Source organism: Oncorhynchus keta, chromosome 4 (assembly GCF_023373465.1).
Source record: "Oncorhynchus keta strain PuntledgeMale-10-30-2019 chromosome 4, Oket_V2, whole genome shotgun sequence".
NCBI classification, from domain to species: Eukaryota; Metazoa; Chordata; class Actinopteri; order Salmoniformes; family Salmonidae; genus Oncorhynchus; species Oncorhynchus keta.
The window spans coordinates 59203011-59223388 of NC_068424.1; the positions used below are offsets into that span (position 1 = coordinate 59203011).

The 20378-nt window shown below is 43.4% G+C and overlaps 1 protein-coding gene across 6 annotated transcripts in view; it reads left to right on the top strand.

Moving 5' to 3' along the window:
- LOC118379641 (glutamate receptor 2) overlaps positions 1-20378 on the top strand; it is a 62548-nt gene that overhangs the window by 24777 nt on the left and 17393 nt on the right. For all 6 annotated transcript variants that reach the window (XM_035766670.2, XM_052511335.1, XM_052511342.1 and 3 more), the window contains exon 3: positions 7663-7902. In XM_035766670.2, the coding sequence (XP_035622563.2) occupies positions 7663-7902 (240 nt within the window). The remainder of the gene's footprint in view (positions 1-7662; positions 7903-20378) is intronic.

Sequence of the window (20378 nt, forward strand, 5' to 3'; positions counted from 1 at the left end):
TGTGTGATTCAGTTGTTTGTTTTCAAAGATTCACAGTGATTTGTGTTGCTGTGTTTTGAAATACTGGATCCTGAAGACTGGACATGAATGGTTTTGTTCTAGTCCAGCACAGTCCAGGCCAGTCAAGGTGGTTTATTAGTTGAGTGTATATAGATGTTGTGGGATTATTTAAGATACTATTTGAAGAGGTATGTTTTCAGAAGATGGGCAGAAACTCTGCTGCCCTAGCTTCAGGGGAAGCTGGTTCCACCATACTGGTTCCATCATATTGACCTACAGACCATTTTCGGTCATGATGAAGCGAATATCTGTGGCGACCAGGGTTGGGGTCAATTCCATTTCAATTCTAGTCCTTTCAGAAATGAAACCCAATTCCAATTCCACATTTTCCTAATTGAAAAACATTGAAGAGAATTGCAGTTTCAGTGTACTTGTCACGGCCGTCGTTGAAGGAAGACCAAAGTGCAGGGTGGTAAGCGTACATAGACTTTCATTTTAAAATGTCGCCAACAAAACAACAAATGAAACGAACAACCGTGAAGCTTACAGGGCTTAAGTGCCACAAACAAATTTAACTTCCCACAAACACAAAAGGGAAAAAGGCTGCCCTGATTGAGAAACATACCCGGCCAAAACAAAGAAATACAAAAACATAGAAAATAGAACATAGAATGCCCACCCAAACCACACCCTGACCAAACCAAAATAGAGACATAAAAAGCTCTATAAGGTCAGGGCGTGACAGTACTCCCTCCCAAAGGTGCAGACTCCGGCCCCAAAACCTGAAACTATAGGGGAGGGTCTGGGTGGGCATCTATCCGCGGTGGTGGTTCTGGTGCGACGTAGACCCCGCTCCACCTCTGGCTCAACCCACTTTGGTACTGCCTCTGGTGCGGGGACCCCTGTCGCTGACCCCGGACTGGAGATCCTCGTTGCGGGCCCCGGACTGGGCACCCTCGTTGCGGGCCCCGGACTGGGCACCCTCTTTGCGGGCCCGGACTGGGCACCCTCGCTGCCGGCCCCAGACTCGGCAGCCTCGCTGCGGGCCCCGGACTGGGCACCCTTGCCGGAGGCCCTGGACTGGCCCGTGGAGCAGGCACCGGACTCACCAGGCTGGGGAGACCTACTGGAGGCCTGGTCCTTGGAGGAGGAACAGGATGAACCGGGCTGTGGGGGAGAACTGGAGATCTGGTGCGTAGCCTTGGCACCACTCTTCCAGGCTGAATGCCCACTCTAGCCCAGCACCTCCAGAGCGCAGGCACAGGTCGAACTGGGCTGTGGGGGAGCACTGGAGCTCTGGTGCTTAGCACTTGCACCTCTCCTTTTGGTTGCATGCCCACTTTAGCCCGGCACGTGCGGGGAGCTGGAACAAGCCTCACTGGGTTCTCCTGGCGAACTGGGGATACCGTGCGTAGAGCTGGCGCAGGATAACCTGGGCCGAAGAGACGCACTGGAGACCAGGAGCGCTGATCCGGCACAATCCCTCCTGGCTGAATGCCAACTCTAGCACGGAAACTGCGGGGAGCTTGCAGAGAGCACACCGGGATATGAGAGCGCACTGGAGACACACGACGCAGAGTCGCATAACCTGGTGCCTGACTAGTCACTCTCTCAGGTCTATAACCTGACTCCGCCAATCTCCCTGTGTGCCCCCCAAACAAATGTTTTGGGGCTGCCTCTCGTGCCTGCTTCGCTGACTTGCCTCCTCATATCGCCGCCACTCCTCCTTCGCTGTCTTTATCTACTCCCTTGGACGGTGATACTAAACAAGCCTGCCTCCAGGGTCCCTTACAGTCCAGGATTTCCTCCCATGTCCAGGAGTCCCTTTCACCACGCTGCTTGGTCCCTTGTTGGTGGGAAGTTCTGTCGCGGCTTTCGTTGAAGGAAGACCAAAGTGCAGCGTGGTGAGCTTACATTTACTTTTATTTTAAAATGTTGCCAACAAAACAACAAACGAAAGAAACAACCGTGAAACTTACAGGGCTAAGTGCCACAAACAAAGTTAACTTCCCACAAACACAAAAGGGAAACATGCTGCCTAAGTATTATTCCCAATCAGAGACAACGATAGACAGCTGTCCTTGATTGAGAACCATACCAAAACAAAGAAATAGAAAAACATAGAAAATAGAACATAGAATGCCCACCCAAATCACACCCTGACCAAACCAAATAGGAGACATAAAAAACTCTCTAAGGTCAAGGCGTGACAGTACTTCCTGAATTGACTGGAATTGAAATGGAATTGACCCCAACCCTGGTTGTGGTGACCTCCAAACTCCATTACTCATCATTACTATGGAAGCCTAACAAACTGAAATGAGAAGACATGCTTGGGGTGCAGGTTAGTGCAGGGGAGCTGGAAAGTCTTCACACAGAGAGATGCAGTCAATTAGGCCTGAACACATAACTTTCCCTCTGTAGTTATGGTAATGACTCCATTTTCACCCAAATAACTGCGTAGCACTCACTCTCACAGGGAAAGTTCACGTTCCACTGTCTGTGACCACTTGCTCTGGGCACAGTTTACCATGGTAGCAGAAGTTGTCTCAACACTCTCAAGTGTCCTGTCCTGGTCTCCATCTATCTGATGATAGACCATAATGCTGGTCCTTAGTCGTCTGCAGTAGTTACTCGTTTTGGCCGACATTTCTTCTCTAGTTGTTTGAGTCTCATATTGATTCCACCTGTCATGATTTTGTTCTTATGTTATTACAATTAGAACTAGCAATGAGGATTTAGTTGCTGGAATGCTGTTGTATATTTATTTGTCAACTCAAACACACACACACAAACTGCCATCACACTCCACAATAGAAACTGCACGACATTGTTGGGATTACAATTTACAAATCCCCCAAATCTGCGTTACAGTTATCTTCTCCAAACATTACTCAGATTACACCTAAGTAAGTTTCCACTGTATGGTTCCCTCCAAAACAACAGAGATAAGAAGTAGAAACTTGGTTGGAAAGCATAGCGAATGGACACGGCACTGAAATAATAATATCATTTTCTGTCAGTCTGACCTCAAATTTCCAATTAGGACCAAAGAGTTTCACCCAGACACTCTAGTCTAGAGGGGGTATTTCCCAATGCAAAGTACAGCGCACTTTCATTGGAAACCGGTTATACAGTATGTGACAGGCATTTATTGGCTTTTCTGATTCCTCTCCTTTTCTTCCAGTACCAGTTTTTGTGGGTTGTTTTTGTCTTGGGATGGGACATCATTGGATATTTTGATTTTGTGTGGGAAATTTAGTTGTAGACATATCATTGTTCGATCTTACAGTACAGCACAGCCACTTAGGGCAGAATTACAGCAGTTAGCGTGTGATACAAATTTTATTTGATCGGATGCCACATCAATGGATGGCGTGCCGTGTCATCAACTAAAAGGATTAGGGTTAGTGTCACAAAATTGAACCGCCTTAAATTGGACCACCTTAAACAATGCTATCCCCGATGACCCCTGACAAACTTTTAATTGACAGACAAACGTGACATATCAATAATGATTTTGTCAGGATATGAATGTGGGGCTGATAATTGCAGGCATTCAACTGAAATGTCTGCCTGGCATTAAGAGTGGTGTAAGGGATTTGTGAAATACTTCAGTGTTGAAGGAAGTAGGAGAATGCTGTGGTAAGATACTTGGTGGTGTCACTCTGTTTTGCTTTGGAAGTTGCTCCATATATTCCAAGTAGCTTGGGTGTCCATATTTTCGAGGTAGCTTATGTGGACGATCATATTCACTTTCCCCCCACTTGTTGGACAGAAATGGTTTCTGCCAATAGAGTATGCATTAAACTAGGCCCAACAACTAATCAAACCTAAGTCCAAACCTGATGATATTCAAGCCTGTCCAGCATGTTAACATCAAAGATGGCCATCACAGCCTATAAAGATGTAAAGCAGTAAGATGTCCATTTTAGCCGAGGCAGCTAATATCTAATGGGTAGACTCCAATCCCCGGTGTCAGCAAGTCAACACAGTTTCACCGTGCTAGAGGCCAATGATTAATTTGATTAATTACAATGGACAGACATACGTGTCCAAGTCAATAAGGCTGATTAACGTACACTTGAACAATATACATTTACAAGCGACACCCCAATATGCTGACCGTTGACCAAATGTTGTATGAATACAGCTGAACCACTGAGCCATTTAATATTCATATTTACAGTACCTATGCACAGCTACAGTCGCTATGCATCATGTATATTACAGGACTTCTGTTTGTAATTCATGTGATGGGGCATAGGGATGGACTCACTCATTTGGGAATGTGCAATAGTGAACTGTGTAATGGAACTAACTGCAAAATAAAAGGGCTGTGCAGGGTACAGGAATCATGGATGCTGAGATTATAGGCATGTGCAATAATATTATGTGCACTGCTCAGGGACGGATGATCAGGGTCATGTATATGAGGGAGGAGAGAAGTTATGGGGAAGGGGGGGTTGAAGTCCTTCAGCTTTTTTTTGTATTATTTGTATTATTATTTTTTTTAATTTGCAGGTTTAATGTTATGTCTATCGCAGTGCATTTTCTGGTAAGTAAAGCAAATATCTGTGAGAAACAGACAATAAAGAATGATCTAATCTAATGATAGGAGAGTAAAGAGAGTAAAGCAACTGAACTTTAATTGTATATGAATAAAAGCCCGTCCTTAAATTAGCATGGTCTTCCTTCCCAGCACAAGCTCCCCAAGGAACAATAAATAGTATAGGCCACAGCAGAGCCATACGGGACAATAGTATAGGCCACAGTAGAGCCATACGGGACAATAGTATAGGCCACAGCAGAGCCATACGGGACAATAGTATAGGCCACAGCAGAGCCATACGGGACAATAGTATAGGCCACAGCAGAGCCATACGGGACAATAGTATAGGCCACAGTAGAGCCATACGGGACAATAGTATAGGCCACAGCAGAGCCATACGGGACAATAGTATAGGCCACAGCAGAGCCATACGGGACAATAGTATAGGCCACAGTAGAGCCATACGGGACAATAGTATAGGCCACAGCAGAGCCATACGGGACAATAGTATAGGCCACAGCAGAGCCATACGGGACAATAGTATAGGCCACAGTAGAGCCATACGGGACAATAGTATAGGCCACAGCAGAGCCATATGGGACAATAGTATAGGCCACAGCAGAGCCATACGGGACAATAGTATAGGCCACAGCAGAGCCATACGGGACAATAGTATAGGCCACAGTAGAGCCATAAGGGACAATAGTATAGGCCACAGTAGAGCCATAAGGGACAATAGTATAGGCCACAGTAGAGCCATATGGGACAATAGTATAGGCCACAGCAGAGCCATACGGGACAATAGTATAGGCCACAGTAGAGCCATAAGGGACAATAGTATAGGCCACAGCAGAGCCATAAGGGACAATAGTATAGGCCACAGTAGAGCCATACGGGACAATAGTATAGGCCACAGTAGAGCCATACGGGACAATAGTATAGGCCACAGCAGAGCCATACGGGACAATAGTATAGGCCACAGCAGAGCCATACGGGACAATAGTATAGGCCACAGCAGAGCCATACGGGACAATAGTATAGGCCACAGCAGAGCCATACGGGACAATAGTATAGGCCACAGCAGAGCCATACGGGACAATAGTATAGGCCACAGCAGAGCCATACGGGACAATAGTATAGGCCACAGTAGAGCCATACGGGACAATAGTATAGGCCACAGCAGAGCCATACGGGACAATAGTATAGGCCACAGCAGAGCCATAAGGGACAATAGTATAGGCCACAGTAGAGCCATAAGGGACAATAGTATAGGCCACAGCAGAGCCATACGGGACAATAGTATAGGCCACAGCAGAGCAATACGGGACAATAGTATAGGCCACAGTAGAGCCATACGGGACAATAGTATAGGCCACAGCAGAGCCATACGGGACAATAGTATAGGCCACAGTAGAGCCATACGGGACAATAGTATAGGCCACAGCAGAGCCATACGGGACAATAGTATAGGCCACAGCAGAGCCATACGGGACAATAGTATAGGCCACAGCAGAGCCATACGGGACAATAGTATAGGCCACAGTAGAGCCATACGGGACAATAGTATAGGCCACAGCAGAGCCATACGGGACAATAGTATAGGCCACAGCAGAGCCATACGGGACAATAGTATAGGCCACAGCAGAGCCATACGGGACAATAGTATAGGCCACAGCAGAGCCATAAGGGACAATAGTATAGGCCACAGTAGAGCCATACGGGACAATAGTATAGGCCACAGTAGAGCCATACGGGACAATAGTATAGGCCACAGCAGAGCCATAAGGGACAATAGTATAGGCCACAGCAGAGCCATACGGGACAATAGTATAGGCCACAGCAGAGCCATACGGGACAATAGTATAGGCCACAGCAGAGCCATAAGGGACAATAGTATAGGCCACAGCAGAGCCATACGGGACAATAGTATAGGCCACAGTAGAGCCATACGGGACAATAGTATAGGCCACAGCAGAGCCATACGGGACAATAGTATAGGCCACAGTAGAGCCATACGGGACAATAGTCTTGGCCACAGCAGAGCCATACGGGACAATAGTCTTGGCCACAGCAGAGCCATACGGGACAATAGTCCTGGCCACAGCGGAGCCATACGGGACAATAGTATCGGCCACAGCAGAGCCATACGGGACAATAGTCTTGGCCACAGCAGAGCCATACGGGACAATAGTCCTGGCCACAGCGGAGCCATAAGGTACATATAGATGTTGGTGCCAGAGTGTATGTAGCCCTGTATTGTACTGAATCTTTCAACTATCTCTCAGGAGAAGTTTTGAACCTCAAATGGCCTACCTATGAACGTAACTCAAGCAGAAACCACAACTGCTCAGAGTATAGGACTTACAGTATATAGGGCTCCCGAATGACACAGCGGTCTAAGGCACTGCATCTCAGTGCAAGAGGCGTCACTATAGTTCCTGGTTCGAATCCAGGCTGTATCACATCCAGCCGTGATAGGGAGTCCCATAGGGCGGCGCACAATTGGCCCAGCGTCATCTGGGTTTGGCCAGAGTAGGCTGTCATTGAAAATAAGAATTTGTTCTTAACTGACTTGCCTGGTAAAACGTTATTAAAATATAGAGCGGGTCATATCAATGTCCATAGATATCCAACATGAAGATTTGATGAACTGTCTTTAACAATGGTTGTTCTTTTTCTTACATACATTCCCACTGTATTGAATTCTATAATAAAAGCCCATAACATTTTCACCAGTAGCTTTCAGATATTATGCTGTTGTAAGGAAGAGCTCTCCAGGCATTGCTTATGGACAGCAAAAATACATGAATCAGCTAAAACAAGCCACTCCAGTGGCAGGGGCTCCTTTAGACAGTAGAAAGTTCATCAACATTCAAACTTAAATTTGTTACAGCACTTGTTTGAAGCCAATTGTCTCACAGTATAGCTCATTTTTAGAATCTTCGGTATCTTCTAATTTATGTCCTGTAATGACCTTGTTTTAATGATGGCGCAAATAAAAATTAACGTGAAAACAGACAATAAATCGCATCTTATCTTAACGTAACACTGTTATCCAATACTTAAGTACACTTCTCCTCATGACTGTTTTGCAACTTCTCTCGTTTCAGTCTGTTCCCAGTTCTCGAGAGGAGTTTACGCCATCTTTGGATTCTACGACAAGAAGTCGGTCAACACGATAACGTCGTTCTGTGGGACTCTGCATGTGTCATTTATCACCCCCAGCTTCCCGCTGGATGGAACTCATCAATTCATCATCCAGATGAGGCCTGACATCAAAGGACCCCTACTCAGCCTCATTGAGTACTACAAGTGGGACAAGTTTGCCTATCTCTACGACAGTGATAGAGGTAAGATATACTAGTTTAACAGGACAGAATCTACCCCATTTAAATTAAAATGATAAAAGTCACTGGCTGACTACTTCCACTATGGGCAAAGAAATATGAAAAGTTTTGTTCAAATCAAAAAGGGTGCGGTCAAAAAGACGATTGATTTCATGTGTAAAGACACTAAGGACAACAGGTTTGACTCAATAAATCAAACCTAAGTCAAACCCTTGATTGGTTGAGTCGAGTTTGGTAGCATTGGGTTGGAACAAGAGCCTGGACATTGTTTTGGTCCCCCACCCACCCACCCACCCACCCACTCACTCACTCACTCACTCACTCACTCACTCACTCACTCACTCACTCACTCACTCACTCACTCACTCACACACACACACACACACACACACACACACACACACACACACACACACACACACACACACACACACACACACACACACACACACACACACACACACACACACACACACACACACACACACACACATTCCTTCACACTCTTCACATACAGTACAGTGCTTCTACTCTCTGTTTATTATCTATGCATAGTCACTTTTCCCCTACCTGCATGTACATATTACCTGAATTACCTCGACTAACTCGTACCCCTGCACATTGACTCGGTACCGTTCACCTTACCACAGAGGGGTTGTATTAGTGTGTAGCACAAACTGTTAGGACGCTACAGAAAGAAGTTGACAGATCTGCAGTACCGACATCGGACGAGTCCCAAGATGCATGTGGGGGGTCGTAGATCAAACGGAGAACACCATCGTGTTCGTGAGGGTCTCATCTTTTCATAGAGGCCAAACCATTTGTATGCTACAGCCAATTTCGTGAGAAGACTGATTTTCAGGATGTCTCATGGTCTGACAAACACCACTCTAGCTCCATCACTATTCACCGCAGATGCAGAAGTGCGACATTAGCGGATGTGGTGGATTGAGATTGAGAACATATTTTGGGGGAGATTCTTTTTCTTTTGGTAATTTGTAAGTCGCTCTGGATAAGAGCGTCTGCTAAATGACTTAAATGTAAATGTAAATGTATGTAATTTTCGCGGGGGAGCGGACATCAACTCTGGGGGCTTAAACTAGTCATTCAGAATGTTCTCACTTGTGTGGAATTAGAAAACGAGGCTTTTAAACTATAAACAATTTCCTAGTTACAAACACTTCCGTCAAGATGGCTTCCCCCTTCCTGACACACTCAAACCAGGAAGTGACTATGGGTGTGGCTAGGGAGTGACTTGGGTGGAGCCCACAGCCTATATATATCTCAAGGAACTGTGGAACCTTATGGGTTACAGAATAAAGAACACTGCTTTTTGCCCTTATTCAATCTTGACATAGAGGTTACTGTATATTAATAAAGAGGACTTATTTTTGCAAACACTGTAAAATTCCTGAAGGTTGAAGAGAAGACAAGTACTGTATATGACACCCAACTGTGATTAAATTATATTACATTCAAACTACACCTACACAGGTATTCATGGAGTTACCGCCCTCTTGTCAACACATCTAAAGGTAACTACAAAGCACTCAAGCAAATGAGAGAAGACTAGAACTGTCTATGTACTGCAAAGGTTATGCTTCTAGACTGTTTGCCATACATTTGATGTGACACGTTACATCCACATAAACGAGAAACAGAGAGAGTTCATAGCAGTACCACACACTGAGAAAGGTACCAGGAGAACACGCTGTAAAGGGCATTGTGATGCATGACAAACCACTTGTCAGATATTATCAACTAGGACCATTGCACCTCCTGTGTGAGAGCTTGTTTCATGGCTCGCAGCAAAGTAGGAGGGCAGTTCCCTGACAGTGAGGGTTGTGGACCTTGGGGCGGTGGTCCCCACATGTCCTGAAGAGTAGCTGGGTTTTCAAGTTACTGTTGTATAGAAATCAAGCAACAGAACGCTCTTTAAAAAATATATTTTGCTAGAGAATGACCTTGCTTTTGAAACTGTCTAAAAGTCTACGCACTCCAGAAATACTCAGGTGAAGTGATTGTTATAGCCCCAGTTATTTTTGTCTATGTGCATGGAAGCTTTCAACCTTGTTGATGCTTTTCAGTATGTTTTATTTGCTGTGTCGTGTATTAGGCTAAGGATGATGCATTGAGTTGTTGCCCTGGGGGATAATGCAATGTCAGACAGTACTTACCCTTTGTGATGACACCACTTGGCTTGACACTACTTTGAAAAGGACACAGGCCTAGACTTCCCCAAATGAAATCACATTCCATGTGACTGTCCTGGTAGCAAGGCTACAAGCAGTGGTGTAGTTGTAAAACAAATAGGTGGGTAAACGCTGATCGCTTTCCACGGTGAGTAAAGTAACGCTTCCTGTACTTTCAATGCATTCCTCTGCAAAAGGTGGGTAAAAAGTCACGCAAAATAAAAACGGTAGGTAAACGGTATTTACATGTGTTTAACATCCACTAGTTACAAGGCTTTTAACAAAGAGTTCCATAGTCTAATTTTTGTACCGGAGGCAAGAGTAATATGCATAATACATATCATTGGGCTTGTATAAGAGTAGTTGAAAGGCACGATAGGATCCTATTACTTTTTATTATATAATGCTATCAGTCTTCATTTCCATGATGTCAAAATGAGAGTGATTTTGGATAGCAGTATGAAGTAGCACTTTCAGTTGGAGTACAGTAGGTGATGATACCTGATGATAGAAGCTAAGGGCGGGTTTCCAGAGTCACAGTGGAATGGAAGGCTGACCGAAAAGAGAGAAAATCTGAATGTGTGATTTTTACCACTGTCTTTATGGACCAGCTTCTAACCTCAACACATTGTGGTAGTGCTACTGGCTAATACAGGCTCTACTCTCTCTCTCGCTCTGTCTCTCTCTCTCTCTCTCTCTCTTGAATTTTAGACATTTAGCAGACACTCTTATCGAGAGGAACTTACAATTATTGCATTCCTCTTAAGATAGCTATGTGGGACAACCACATACCACATGTTGTCTCTCTCTCTCTGTCTCTCTCTATTTCTCTCTATCTCACTCTGTCAATCTCTCTGTCTATTTTTCTCTATGTATGTCTCTCTGTCTGCCTGTCTCTTTCTTGTACTCTCTATCTGTCTGTCTCTCTCAATCTCTCTCACGCTTTCTCTTTCTTTTCTACACTCTCTCTCGCACTCAATTAAATTCAAAGGGGCTTTATTGGCATGGGAAACATATGTTTACATTGCCAAAGCAAGTGAAATAAACATTAAACAAAACTGAGAAGAAACCAATTTAACAACAACATCAACAATAAGAAATTTACAGTAAACATTGCACTCAATAAGGTTTCAAAAAGATAGACATTTTATCTTATATTATCAGCTATGTATAGTGTTTTAGCAATGTGCAAATAGTTGTACTATGAATAGTGGGGGAAGATATGGTGGTATTTACAATCTTGTTTGTGCTCCACTGGTTGCACTATTCTCATGGCAACAGGCCACAAATTGTTCTGCTGTGATTGCACATTGTGGTATTTCACCTAACAGATATGGGAGTTTATCAATGTTGGGTTTGTTTTCAAATTCTTTGTGGGTCTGTGTGATCTGTAGGAAGTATGTGTCTCTAATGTGGTCATACATTTGGCAGGAGGTTAGGAAGTGCAGCTCAGTGAGCACATATCGTGTCTTCTCTTGAAAGCCAGGTCTGCCTATGGCAACCTCTCTCAATAGTAAGGCTATGCTCACTGAGACTAGTCATACTCTTAATTCTTCATTTTGTATACTCTTTGTTTAGAGCCAGATAGCATTCCAATTTGCTCCGTTTTTTGGGTTGATTCTTACCAGTATCTTTTTGATTTCTCATAACTTGGTTGAGTGTAATTGTGTTGCTGTCATGGGGCTCTGTTTGTGTTTGTGAACAGTTGGAACCAGTTGGCTGAAGGGACTCTTCTCTAGGTTAATTTCTCTGTATTTGAGGGCTTTGTGGTGGAATGTGTGGGCATCGCTTCCTTTCAGGTGGTTATAGAATTTAACAGCTCTTTTCTGGATTTTGATAACTAGTGGGTGTCGTCTAAATTTTGCTCTGCATGCATTGTTTGGGGTTGTACCAGGAACACAAACTATATTTTTGCAGAATTCTGCATGCGGTCTCAATTGGGTGTTTGTCCCATTTTGTGAATTTTTGGTTGGTGAGTGGACCCCAGACCTCACACCCGTAGAGGCAATGGGTTCTATAACTCACTGAAGCATTTTTTTGCCAGACCCTAATTGGGATATCAAGTATTATGTTCCTTTAGATGGCATAGAAGGCCCTTCTTGGCTTGTCTCTTAGATCGTTCACAGCCTTGTGGAATTTACCTGAGGTTTTGATGTTTAGGCCGAGGTAGATAAAATATTGTGTGTGTTAAAGGGATACAGTGTCTAGCCAGATGTGTTGTCCTGGAAACTGAACCTTTTTTGGAGCACCATTATTTTTGTCTTACTGTGATTCAATGTCAGGGACTGAGTCTGACAGAATCTGTGCAGACTATCTAGATGCTGTTGTAGGGCCCCCTTGAATGGGAATAATAGCACCAGATCATCAGAAAACAGTAGACATTTGATTTCCGTGTCCGGTAAGGTGAGGCCAGGTGCATCCCTGTCTATTGTTCTAGTGCCCTCGCCAATTCATTGATATAAATATTGAAGAGGGTGGGGCTCAAGTTGTCTCACCCCACGGCCATGAGGAAAGAAATCTGTGTGTTTACTGCCAATTTTAACTGCACATTTATAGTTTGTGTACATTGATTTTATAATGTCATATGTTTTTCCTCCCACACTGATTTTCACCCATTTGTATAGCAGACCCTCATGCAAAATTGAGTCAAAATACTTTTTGAAATCTGCAAAGCATGAGAAGACATTGTTTTGTTAAGGTTTATTTGTTTGTCAATAAGGGTGAAAGGGTGTATACGTGATCTGTCATACGGTATTTTGGTAAAAAGCCAATTTGACATTTGCTCACGACATTGTTTTCACTGAGGAAATGTTGAAGTCTGCTGTTGATGATACTGTAGAGGATTTTTCAGATATTTATGTTGAATCAGATTCCACGGTAATTATTTGGGTCAAAGTTGTCTCCACTCTTCTGGGTTGGGATGACCAGACCTTGGTTCCAAATATTGGGGAAAATCCCAGAGCTGATGATGAAATGTATAAGAGTTTAAAAATAGCCTATTTGAATTTGTGGTCTGTATATTTTAACACCATAGGCCTTTTTGGGTTGGAGGGTTTGTATATTGTCCTGTAAATCATCCAATGTAACTGGAGAATCCAATGGGTTCTGTAAGTTTTTAATAACTGACTCTGTTCAGTAAATTATCATGTTTTTGTTCTTGGTTCTTTGTTATATGGCCTACAAGGTTGGATAAAGAGTTTATCCATACATCTTCATTTTGGATAGGTAACTCTTCATGAATTGTTGTTTGTTTAGTGTGTTCCAATGTTCTAAAAAGTGATTTGATTCTATGGATTATTCAATCACATTGAGCTTTTTTTCTGATTTGCTGTTCCTTCTTTTCTCTTGGTGCATTTCTGTAATGTTTTAGTGTTTCCACATAGTGAAGGTGTAAGCTAAGGTTTTCTGGTTTCTGTGTTTTTGGTTGGATAGGTTTCTCAATTTCTTTCTAAGGTTTTAGAATTCTTTATCAAACCATTTCTCAATGTTGTTTGTTTTCTCAGGTTATCTGCTTGAATTTAAATGACATATGTTAGCTAATAGGTCAAATATACTGTTCATGCTTCCAACTGCAAAGTTTACACCTTCACTATTGCAGGGAAACATTTTGTCCAGGGAAATGTCTAGGAGGGATTTGTTGTTGGCCAATTGTTTTTTGGCAGGTGTCTACACTACCCTCCTTCCATTTATAGCATTTCTTAACAGCATGCAGTTTTTTCGGCTTTGATTCTTCATGGTTGAGTTTTGCTCTGTTCACATAGATTGTGACTGTGGTCTGAAAGGGGTCGGCTGACTGTAAATGCCCTGGGAGACTCTGGGTTGAGGTCAGTGATAAAGTACAGTAGTCTACAGTACTACTGCCAAAAGATGCATTATACCGTGGCAAGAAAAAGTATGTGAACCCTTTGGAAATACCTGGAATTCTGCATAAATTGGTCATAAAATTTGATCTGATCTTCATCTAGGTCACAACAATAGACAAACACAGTCTGCTTAAACTAATAACACACAAACAATTATATGTTTTTATGTCTTTATTGAACACACCGTGTAAACATTCACAGTGCAGGGTGGGAAAAGTATGTGAATCCTTGGATTTAATAACTGGTTGACTGCACTTTGGCAGCAATAACCTAAACCAAAAATGTTCTGTAGTTGCGGATCAGACCTGCACAACGGTCAGGAGGAATTTTGGACCATTTCTCTTTACAAAACTGTTTCAGTTCAGCAATATTCTTGGGATGTCTGGTGTGTACTGCTCTCTTGAGGTCATGCCACAGCATCTCGATCGGGTTAGAGGTCAGGACTGGGCCACTCCAGAAGGCATGTTTTCTTCTGTTGTAGCCATTCTGTTGTTGATCTTCAAATGGCGGACAGAAAGCCTAACATTCTCCTGCAAAATGTCTTGATAAACTTGGGAATTAATTTTTACATCGATGATAGCAAGCTGTTCAGGCCCTGAGGCAGCAAAAGCAGCACCAAACCATGATGCTCTCTCCACCATACTTTACAGTTGGGATGCGGTTTTGATGTTGATGTGCTGTGCCTTTTTATGTTCACACATAGTGTTGTGTGTTTCTTCCAAACAACTCATCTCTAGTTTCATCTGTACACAGAATATTTTGCCAGTAGCACTGTGGAACATCCAGGTGCACTTTTGCAAACTTCAGACGTGCAGCAATGTTTTTTTTTGGACAGCAGTGGCTTCTTCCGTGTTGTCCTCCCATGAACACCATTCTTGTTTACTATTTTACTTATCATAGACTTGTCAACAGAAAAGTAAGCATGTTCCAGAGATTCTGTAAGTCTTTAGCTGACACTCTAGGATTCTTCTTAACATTGAGAATTCTGCGCTGTGCTCTTACATTCATTTTTGCAGGATGGCCAGTCCTAGGGAGAGTAGTAACAGTGCTGAACTTTCTCCATTTATTTTCTCAATTTTTGTGCTATTAATCTCGGCCAAGATAAAGCAAAGCAAAAACAACAACACAGAGTTACACATGGGATAAACAAACATACAGTCAATAACACAACAGATAATCTGTATACGGTGTGTGCAAATGAAGTAAGGAGGTAAGGCAATAAATAGGCCATAGTGGCGAAGTAATAACCATTTAGCAATTAACACCTGTTATAGATTTGCAGATGAGGATGTGCAAGTAGAAATACTGGTGTGCAAAAGAGCAAAAACAATATTGAAAAAATAAATATGGGGATGAATATGAAGAGTCTTAGAGATACTTTTGTAACCCTTTCCAGCTTTATCCAAGTCAACAATTCTTAATCTTAGGTCTTCTGAAATCAATTTTGTGTCGAGGCATAATTCACATCAGGCAATGCTTCTTGTGAATAGCGAACTCAAATGTTGTGATTGTTTTTTATAGGGCAAGGCAGCTGTAACCAACATCTCCAATCTTGTCTCATTGATTGGACTCCAGGTTAGCTGAATCCTGACTCCAATTAGCTTTTGGAGAAGTCATACCCCCTGAGTCACTTCCTTGTTTTATACCTGGTAGTTTGGTGGATGGGACTACCAGCTCTCTGTAATTTAGAGGGCAACCAGTGGGTCCATCTCCTCTATATACGATGTTTCTTGTAGAATAACCATTTCTGTATTTCTGATTTCTTTGGTAATGTGTGGGATCCTGCTCTTTAGGCCAAAGGCAGATGACCTTAGACCTTGAATATTCCAGTATGAGATGGTAAAAGGTGTGTGTTCCACAGTGTCCACAGATCATTAGTTGTGAGCATGCTGAGAATCTGGTGAATGCCTCTTAGGTCAATGGATGGGGCTTGGTTGGGTGTAGGAGTTGGGCCTGTTGCTCTGCTCACAACCTGGGCATATGGGAAGTCCATGTTGAAGTCCTTGCTGAAGGGATGGGAGGCATGGAGGGGCATGATCTGGGGGGGGCTACATAGGGTGTGGCCAGGGTTGGTTTGAGGGGGTCGACTGGTTGGGGGTGTGGCTGGTGGGTGATGCTGTGGTCTGGGTGTAGGTCCTCTGGGTGCAGGTCTGGGGGGTCTGGGAAGGAGACTTGGTTCTGGGAGGGAGTCTTACATGTCTGGGTGGGGTGCTCATCATTCTGTTGCTCCTGTGTGAGGTACTGGGTCTGCGGTTGAGTGTTATGAATCTCAGGGTCCTGGCAAATCTTGTAGAGGTGTACCTGGTCATAGAGGCTGTCCAAATCAGACAAACAGAATGATCCCTTTGATTATTGTCTAATTCCTTCTCGCATCTACACTCTCTCCTCCTCTCACCTTTTCCCTTTGCTTGGGACTTCAGTGCACAACACATCTCCTGTCTATGACTAGGAAAAAAAACTTTCTAAGCCAAACTTTCATGTCATAACCACTAACCTCTACACAGCCTACATCGTTGTCACCATATTAACATCATAGTCAACATAGCTACTAGAACTAAAGCGTTAGTATACCTGCTACAATCATGCAGTGTAGTGTACAGTCAACAGCAAGCAATTTAGCAGTTACACCGGGGAGCCCCGGTGGCAAAATATTTATAAAACCAAAAGCTTACTTTGACTTAGAAGAGTTCCAGTGTTGGATAGCCATAGCCAAAACATTCTAGCTAACATAGCATCCTTCACTGTTTGAGCTGGGTGTTTGTATATGCTAAACTAGCTAGCTGCAATCACTAGCTAAGTAAGTGAATGTAAATGCACTGCAGTGATAGCTAGCTGTAGCTTATGCTTTCAGTACTATATTAATTATCTGATCCTTTGATTGGGTGGACAACATTTCAGTTCATACTTTAAAAACTCTTATAAGTTGGAGGCTGTCCTCCAGAAGTTGTCATAATTCTTCTGTAAGGCTATGGAAGGGGGTGAGAATCACGAGCCTCCTAGGTTTTGTATTGAAGTCCATGTACAATACCCAGAGGAGGACGGAAACTAGCTGACCTCTAGCTACATCATGGTGCCTAACCATTTGAGTCTATTAGGAGCAGAATTTCTGGATTTTTTGTGTCCTCAGTGGGTGTGGAGGGGTTGTCAAGAGGGCTATCAAGAGGGCTGACAGGGGTTGCTAGGAGGGGGGTGGGTCTAATGGGTTAGTGGGTCCTGTCTTGTCTGTCCTGGCTGTGGTCGGGGTCTGAAGAGGATGTTCTGTTGGCTTCTCTGGGGGGGATGGCCAGCTCACTAACGAGTTGTTCATTGCCCATCTCAGCTTTCTCACCTCCTCCTTCAGCACTCTCCCCCCTTCCTCCTGCGGGGCTGTTTTTCCTCTCCCTCCTGTTGGAGTTTTGTCACCACAGTCCAGAGTGCAGACACGTCTCTCTCCCTTTTCAGCTCTCTGGTTTAGGGGGTGTTGTTGTGCTGGTCTGTTGGTACCTGTGCTGTCTGGCACTATCTCTCGCTCTCTCTTTCTCAAACAGGGCTGGTTACAGTGGAGTGTGTAATTGCATTGACTACATTGAATAGGGCTCAAGAGAATATCCATGGTCTCAGAAGGTTCAATTAGCATGTGCTAATCCTACAGTGCTAGTTGTAGTGGAATGTTGTGCTAGGGTGAGCTACATAAAACAAGTGTAATGGAATGTTTTATTGAGAATGCTAATGCTATAATGCTAGTACCTGGTTGATGAGCTCTCTCTGGCTCGCCCCTTGTGCATATTTCCTCATCACATTGCTCTGCCTAATTAGGTCAGATAGATCCACACTCATTCCCATGGCAACCGATGTGCAGTGCGTACACTGGTGTGGTGGCTCATTGGTGTATGTGGATTGGTGTGTGTGTGTGTGTTTTTAGAGTCTGTGTGCATGTTTGTGTGCTTCCCTGCATCTGTCTGTCTGTCTGTCTGTGTGTGTGAATGTGTGTTGTCGCTAGATATAATGAATCCCATCAGCACATTGGGTCTAGTTACTAAACCTATGCCTCTACTGACTTCCTCGATAGTCCTTTGAAAGCGATACTGTCAAGGCTACAATGGAATTTGGAGGGACATTTAAGAAAAAGCAGATTTACGTTGCTGTAATTAATGTGTTCTCAGTCCCTTAGGGAAATAAGGGTTCAATGTAAATTAAATGGGCTCCCAATACCATTCTACAATGTGCCAAGGTATTGAGGAGATGCAACTAACATGTTGATATTGATATATTTATGAACTTGACAGTCACGCAAGAGACTTGTAATGCAGTCAGTCAAATTATTACTGTCTCATGCTTCCTACCAGGAAGAGTTTGTACTGGATACATCAATGTTAGGCTCAAAGTGGGTGCTTAGCTAATTATCCAATTAAGAAAAGTGGTAGCTTGATTGCTGTCCTGATAATTGACTGCCACTTTTAAAAAGTCTCGAGTCTTTCCCAGAATTTCAAATGGACCCTATCCCCTCCTCCCTAGTCCTTCCTCCCTAGCCCTGTCACGCCCTGACCTTAGAGATCCTTTTTATGTCTCTATTTTGGTTTGGTCAGGGTGTGAGTTGGGGTGTGCATTCTATGTTTTGTGCTTCTATGATTTTCTATGTTTTGGCCGGGTATGGTTCTCAATCAGGGACAGCTGTCTATCGTTGTCTCTGATTGGGAACCATACTTAGGTACCCTTTTCCCCACCTGTGTTTGTGGGAAGTTGACTTTGTTTGATGGCACATAGCCTTAAGCGTCACGGTCTGTTTTGTTGGCGACATCTACTATTAAAAGTATGTATGCTCAACACGCTGCACCTTGGTCCAGTTCTTCCTTCAACAGCCGTGACAAGCCCCTCCTGTAGATCTGAAGGGGTTGGATAGGAGCAATATTGCAAAAAATATATCAATCAAAAGGCAAACGTCAAGAAAGTACCATATTGCCTATACCTAGCCAATCCCTTCAGATCTCCCAGTGTCCACGGAGGAGGGGCTATGGGGGTCCATTTAGATCTGATCTGGGAAACAGCTGTAAAGATTTGACTTGATGTAAGACTAACTTTGATGATGATTTACACAGCTTGACCACCAAGATCTTGTCAACCCCTTGAATATTTTGACGAAGCTACAACTGGCATTCTTTGAAAGTTGGGGATAATCCTCGCTCTGCAGTGTTGCACAATGAAAGATAAGAGTTTTGTGTAAAATTCGGGTTTCTCATTAAGTGCAATTTGTTTCATATCTCCCTATGGTTGCTTGGGGCATTAACCCCATAAAAAGGGTTAGATGTTTTGTAGAACATATTTCATCATTGTTCAAATGGATGGGATATGATTAGGCCCGAGCTCAACAACAACTTATATTGTATGTTTGAACAATAACAGTATATGTTTCCAAACCATGTTGATGAGAAACAATGAGGAGTGACACCTCCGATACAGAATTAGTATAACACTCAGAATGAACCCACAGTGCACTTTCCCTTTATCTGCATGCAATTGAATTGGGGGTTTAGTCTAGAGAGAGAGGTAATGCAAGTATAGGTTCACACCTTGAGTACAGTGTTCTATATTCTGACTGAACTCAAAGTGTGGTTCATTCTATCTACAATGGATTGAATCTTGAATTAGAATCTAGGGAGATGTTCTGGACGTGTATGTGTGTTTCGGCTCTTCTCCCAGCCTTTGCCCCCTCTGTGGGTGAGAGACAGCTTCTCTGACAGCCTCTGACGATCCTTCAGCCTCACCACTCCTCCTCTCCCAAGGCGCTAGCTGTCTCCACAGCCCGTCTGTCAGCCATCCACTACCCGCCACCATGGAGGGAGGCTGCATGGGAAATCAGCCCGTCTCGACGCCCAAACTGTTTGGGAAATGGAAAATGAAGGAGAAACCCCATTGGTCTATTGTTTTTATTGGTTGGTGATGTTATTGTTGATATTAAGAATGGCATACATACTAGGCTGGCACAATGTGGAATGATAGGAATATTTTTCACGGAAAGTTCATTACTGGTATGGTAGGGTGTTTTCACTTCACCTACAGTATGTTACCTGTAGATATACTGTAGTATTGGGTGATCTGTGTCTAAAGTACAATACAGGCCAGGGTTTGAGGAGAAAGAAGGAAATTGATACTCTAAGGGTATTAACACAGTGGGACTGTGTAGACAGTAGAGGTGCAGTCATGTGAAACAAAGGGAAAAACAACATGAACACAATAATTATTGACCCAATACTTTACATATAACTATGAGGTGAGTATAGAATTCAATCATCCTGTCTATAACAATTTTAATGCATAATTTCTCAACATTTTTATTGGAAATACAGTGGGGCAAAAAAGTATTTAGTCAGCCACCAATTGTGCAAGTTCTCCCACTTAAAAAGATAATAATTAATAATTGTCCTCATAGGTACACTTCAACTATGAC